Here is a 6,224-nt window from a genome sequence, read left to right as displayed (position 1 = left end):
TCCATAACAAACAAACAAACTGTTAACTTTCAGTATAGGAAAAATTCAAAAATACCTGAATTATTATTATACGTTGTTTTATCATCAGTGAAAATAATAACCCCCGTGATAGTAGAGGTTGTGCAGCCTTAACAATTCTAAGAAAATAGCTGCACATTAGGATACATTATTGATATAAATGTAATCAATTAGCTTTAAATAAAACAGCTGATACAACAACATTCGACTTCAACTTCTGTTTCCAAAAACCAGTGTGAATGTTGTTTAGAAAATTATGTTCTTTGAACTAATTCTGTTTCTAAGTATGAAAGAAATCAAATATTTTGCGCAAACTAACCTAACAAAAAACAATATTGTGAAACCTCGGGTCACAGGTTAGAGTCATACAGACAGATACAATTACTATAATAAATATGATTTACTTCTTAAAGTAGATATTTACGAAAAACGTTGACAGTCCAGAAATATCAGAGAATGCAGTTACATTTAACACAATAAAAAGATAATTTCCCCGAATGGGGGCCGAAGGTCACCTGTTTTAACCAGTCGCACTACTATACAGTAGTGTGTTGTTTGTCAGTCAGTCAGTAGACACTAAAATGATGTTACATTAGGGACATTTAACGTCGCAATTTGTACTGTCATGACGTCAGTAAAATGTGCGTATTCCATGAATTGCGAGAAGAATTATTCATTCCGTAGGCTACAACACAGCATGACATATGAACTTGAAAAGCAAGAAATAAAAAATATGTGTTACTCTTAATTTTGATTTTATTTACTCTTGAAACAAAACACTTTCGGGGACCTTGCGAAAGTACATTTAGTTATAGCAACTTCGTTTAACACAGAAATGACTGATCATAATGAGGGGTGGGGGTTTCTACAACAAAAACAAGGAATTAAGAAATAAATTTAACCCAACAATTAACTTACTACACTGAATTACATAGAACAGAAGAAATTAACTTAACTGTCATATTTAATATAGAAATAAATTATGTAACGAGCGTGTTTAACGTACAAAATTATTGATTTTTGATATTAGGCTTAACACAGTAAGTCGTTGAATTTTTCATAATGGCTTAAATGAAAATAATTGAATTTACAGACGTATATTGATATATAATGGTATTACATAAACTAAGTGGCTTTATTGTACTAAATTAACAGAAAATTAGATGACTTCAGTTTTGTACTTTAAAGTCGAATGTTAGTGATAACGTTAACTAATTTCAACACAGAGTTATGTATGAATGATGCAGTAAACATGTAAATTCGTATTCTTTCAACAATGTAAACATTCAGATGTTCTAATGACAAACACAACATTATAATCAACTTAAATTTCCTAGTACGTGCTTTGGGTTGGATGCAGAAAAGATGTGACAGTTTAGCTTTATATTCTAGCTAGAGATGAGCTATACGATAGAGATGGGCCTATACGAAAGTATAGGGCTTAGATGTGTATCATATAATATCAATTACGTACAACGCTACAGGAGTGCACACAACAACACACGAGTTAGGCATGTATTAATTTATATCGGCTACATACATTAATACCCGACTTTACGCGAGAGTATACACATTAGGAACACATCACATTACAACAATGTACGCACAACAATACATTAGTTAGGTGTATCTCATATCATATCACGAACATCACTACACGAGTTCGGTGTATATCACATTATACCAGTTACGTACGACACTACACGAATTCACGCAAGAGTATACGGGTTATGGGTATATCACACTATCAGTTACATATAGTAATACTACTCAAGTTGAGATGACAATATACGAATTAGGGTGCATCACGTTATTTTTTTTCAGTTAAGTAAAACTATACAATTTGGGTGTATATCACATTATATAAGTTACATAGATCTAAGTCCACAGGGCAATATCGAGTTTTACTTATATCCTTTCTGGGAATATCATACAGCATTTAATAAGGAGAAACAATATTCCATGCAATCGATTTAGGTTTTTGGAAATTATATAACAGAAAAAACATAGGGCTCATTAGAAGAAAAACAAACCGAAATAATAAAAGGAACACCCTAAAGTTGTTTTTGTGCCACATTTAACCCTTTTTTTAAAGTTAAAAAACGGTGTCTTTTTAACAGGAGGTTCTAAAGTATTTCTTGCAATAAAACTAGTGTTAGGTTTTGTCCTTTAGCAATAATGGAAAAAAAGTTTAGACTTTTTATTACAAAATTATCTTCTGCTAATAAAGTTATAAAACACATTGTTTTTATCATTCATTAAATATAGTTTTTGTCTTAAAGGCTGCGTTCAACTCAATGACTTCGGGCAACGGTTTATTGAACAACTGAGATTTTTTATTAACATATCAACTATTTTCACATTACTTACCAAGCCACACTGCTTTTTATTTCATCGTCAGAGAGCTCCTGGTCCAGAAGGTGCCGATTGTAGTAAAGTTCTAGTCTTAACGAAAGATCGTGTAAGTCTGCAGTTCCGTGTCGCGAGAGGTCGCTACCGTAATCAAAGAGAAATAAACTAAACTTGTGTAATTATAAACCAAGCTTGACTTTAAGATCTCCTGAGCGGGTGTACAACAAATGAAGATTATATTTATATTTACGAACTTAGAAAATTAACATTAAAATGAATTATGATTAGTGTAATACTCCAAACCTTTTAAAAGATTATAAAACTTACAGTAATTAGGACATACTAATGGGTCATTTGGGTGTCCTAGCTTTTAAATGGATATTTCTTGGTGAATAAGTTCATTGTAATATATAACAACAAAACTGGCTTTATTACAATAGCTAAAACTATCTGAACTATTCCTTTCTATTAAAAATTTCGAATGTGTTTGACGACGAAATCAATATAACAGTAAAGATCAATATAATAATATACTAAATAATTAAAAGTAATCAATCACTGAGAAAAACAGATATCCGTACATACTTTTATAATTCCCTATATTGCACTTTTTTCAAACACCTATATTTAAAAGACCTACGAAGAGTAGACCATTCTTCTTCAAAAGCTGGGTGAAAAATGGAACGACCTTTCTTTAACAAGAGAGGTAGATGAGAGACTAGAAAACACCACATTAGAGAAATCTATCTAAACATAAGTTAAAGGCAGTGAACAATGTAATATTATATGCATTGCTTTTTACTAATTTTATACATGCTTTATTAAAAACTGCCCCTCTGGTATTTTACATAGTTACAGATTACAGAACTAACCATTAACTGCTCTCTACAGATTAGTCTTCTATTTACACGGCCTATACTTTTAATTATCTTACTTACGGTTTTTGATAAAGCAGTGCCCTGTCGAGCTCGTGAATGAGGTCTGTATGACTTTGTGTCCCTACGGCTGGATAGAGCTAAAAGCAGTAATTAAACACAGACTTCTGTATAAAAATAAGAACATGATTCAAACCTTAAAGCAATATTCTGGCCTACGTGAGGTCAGGATTAAAAGAGTTAATTTGGTATACCCTTTATGACATTACACAAATGAGAAATAAAATATTATTACGGTTGAGAGACAGAAGCTAAACTTTTTCTCTACCTATGGTTTACTGTTGAGACTCAAATTTGGCAGTTAGAATTTTTTATTATCAACAAATCTAGTCTGATTTTAATAAATAAAAGTAAAGAAGACTGTATAAAAACATACACATGATATTTTAATGATATAATCTGAAGCATTGAAATATTTCAATGATTTAATCTGAAGCATACTGTAGAATTGAACAACGGAGATAGTTTGAAAATTACGTCAGAATAAGATCTGCTCACGGGCAAACACGTGCGAAACCTAAAACGAAAGATAAAGAAAGATATGCAGGTTTAGGCATAACCTCACAAGAAACAACCCCGTATTTGGAAAAGATGATATCTTGTTCTAAACTTGTTGAAAGATCACTCACTAGAGAAGCAAGACTGTCTATGTGGTTTCACTGTATTATCAGTTTATATTTCCGGATGTCATATTCAATCTGTACAACGCGTTGCAATAGGTGGAAGCTAACTGTGTTAATACAGATTCTGTAAGAACAGTATGAAGGGTTTACATATTCATCTTAGTTTATTGATATTTGTTGTAAAAAATAAAACTCGGATAAACAAGATTTAGCCCAAGTGGGTATATCCATATAAATGTTTTGTCAAAAACTAATAATTATATACAGGGACACAAGGTTAGCTAATCTATCTATCTATCTATATATATATATATATATATACAATAGCCAAAGGTCTGTCTGTCACGCCCTGTATATCCTGAACGGTTAATTATAGAAAAGAAAAAATATATATGAAAATGCCCCCGCTAGTGGCACAGCGGGATGTCTGCGGACTTACAACACTAAACACCGGGTTTCGACACCCATGGTTGGCAGAGCACAGATAGCCCATTGTGTAGCTTTGTGCTTAACTTCAACTAAACAAACAAAATGCTTATTTTAAAGAGTACATTGCAGGAAAATTATTCATCCTTTGCAAATCCTAAAATTTCGTAGCGTTATCAATATTGATTTGTCAGTCTTCGTATGTGCTGGGCAGTCAATCCGAGAAAAAAAACAAAACTTATTAAGATAAAAATGTTTCTTTTTGTGAGAGAATTTCACCAAAATAAAAAACGTGACTTTCTCCGTCGACTGATTGAAAAAAATATTTTGAAGATAGGAGCATGAACGGAAAAAAACTCATAGAGAGGGGAACGTGTTGTTGTTCGGTTTATATCTTTCTTTTATTTTTACGTCGCTATTATATACATGCATGCTTATATTGTACCATGTCGAATAAGTTTATTGAATTCAATTGCATATTTCCGCTTTGACCCTTCTTATAGAAATGACAACTGTCAAAGAGCACTCACTTCGGTAGCGGTCTTTTCTGACGCTCAGTGAAATGACAAGGAACGGTGGCATCCAGAAAAACAGATACCCGTGGCTACTTAGCAAACATAAGCGCTCTATTGTGCTGGATGCACCTATTGCATCGAAACACAAAATTTTTGTCAACAATACATTGTAGTCAATCTCCTTTGATTAAAAACAAACAAAATGCTATTTTCCTTATTGAAATAACACACGGAATGATAAAATACGGTTGTAAACAGCCCACTAGATAATTATATTGTATATACGCTATGAACCAAGGCATTGAGCTGATTGCATATTATATATTCATTCATCACTATTTTTAGAAAAATTACTATTGAATCGTTTCATCTGCTATTAACTTTATAAACACTTTATTGAAAACTGAAGAACAGTAAAATATTTATTTTAATTACTTAACAATAGTTTTGCTTACACAGCAAGATCACATATTTTCATATTTAAGGTTGATCGTTGTTTATTTTTCAGATATAGCGACTACACTATTTAAAGAACGGAAAAAAATGTATGAAATAGTTTTCCGATGCATAAAATCAAACACTGCTCATATAAGAAACTTATACATTCAGTAAAGGAACGGAAGCGTGTAATTCAAACCTGTATAATTTTATGTAGCGAATGTGGATAGTAGTTTAGAAACAAGTAAAGGTATAAGGGAAGTAACTGTTGCTGAATTTGAAGGAATATTCGTATTTTAAAATGGGTCAACTAAAACTTCAGACGAACATTGAACAAAACGAACAATACCACCAAATCTCAGCTGCAAAACAACTAGCACATACACAAAAAAAGATAAATTGATGTACTCACTTTATTGATTTAAAATAAATAAGGATACTATGCATCTACAAATGAAGCTCAGAGGGTAAAGTTGCGTATGAAAAAATGATATTATTGTTATGAGCTGTTTTAAAAGTGTTTGAAATCTAATTTTTAAATTACCTGTACATTGAATTGGTAAGTAAACAACGATTTGTTTGCATATGAAGTAAGAAACTTGACTGTATCAGTTTCTTATGAATAATTTGTAATATATATTATTTTGCTGGAAGTCGGCAAGTGTATAGGGTTATATATATATATATTATTTTGCTGGAAGTCGGCAAGTGTACAGGGTCATATATAGATATATATATGTATATTATTTTTCTGGCATTCGGCAAGTGTATAGGGTCATATATATATATTTGCGGTGGTCAAACAGTTTCCTCTTCAAGCATCGACACAAATGTTTTGTTGCTTGTTATTAAGCTCAAAACTACACAAAGGGCTATCTCATTGCCCACCACTGGTATCAAAACCCGGTTTCAAGCGG

General features: G+C 31.9%; 1 protein-coding gene across 5 annotated transcripts in view; it reads right to left on the bottom strand.

Moving 5' to 3' along the window:
• LOC106472414 (cadherin-like and PC-esterase domain-containing protein 1) overlaps positions 1 to 6,224 on the bottom strand; it is a 188,017-nt gene that overhangs the window by 23,157 nt on the left and 158,636 nt on the right. For all 5 annotated transcript variants that reach the window (XM_022401816.1, XM_022401824.1, XM_013933065.2 and 2 more), the window contains 2 exons: positions 3,309 to 3,385; positions 2,389 to 2,511 (listed from right to left, as the gene is read on the bottom strand). In XM_022401816.1, the coding sequence (XP_022257524.1) occupies positions 2,389 to 2,511; positions 3,309 to 3,385 (200 nt within the window). The remainder of the gene's footprint in view (positions 1 to 2,388; positions 2,512 to 3,308; positions 3,386 to 6,224) is intronic.

The sequence above is a fragment of the Limulus polyphemus genome, unplaced genomic scaffold (assembly GCF_000517525.1).
Source record: "Limulus polyphemus unplaced genomic scaffold, Limulus_polyphemus-2.1.2 Scaffold120, whole genome shotgun sequence".
NCBI lineage: Eukaryota > Metazoa > Arthropoda > Merostomata > Xiphosura > Limulidae > Limulus > Limulus polyphemus.
Note: the sequence above shows the minus strand (reverse complement) of the source record. Positions and strands in the feature narration are given on the sequence as shown.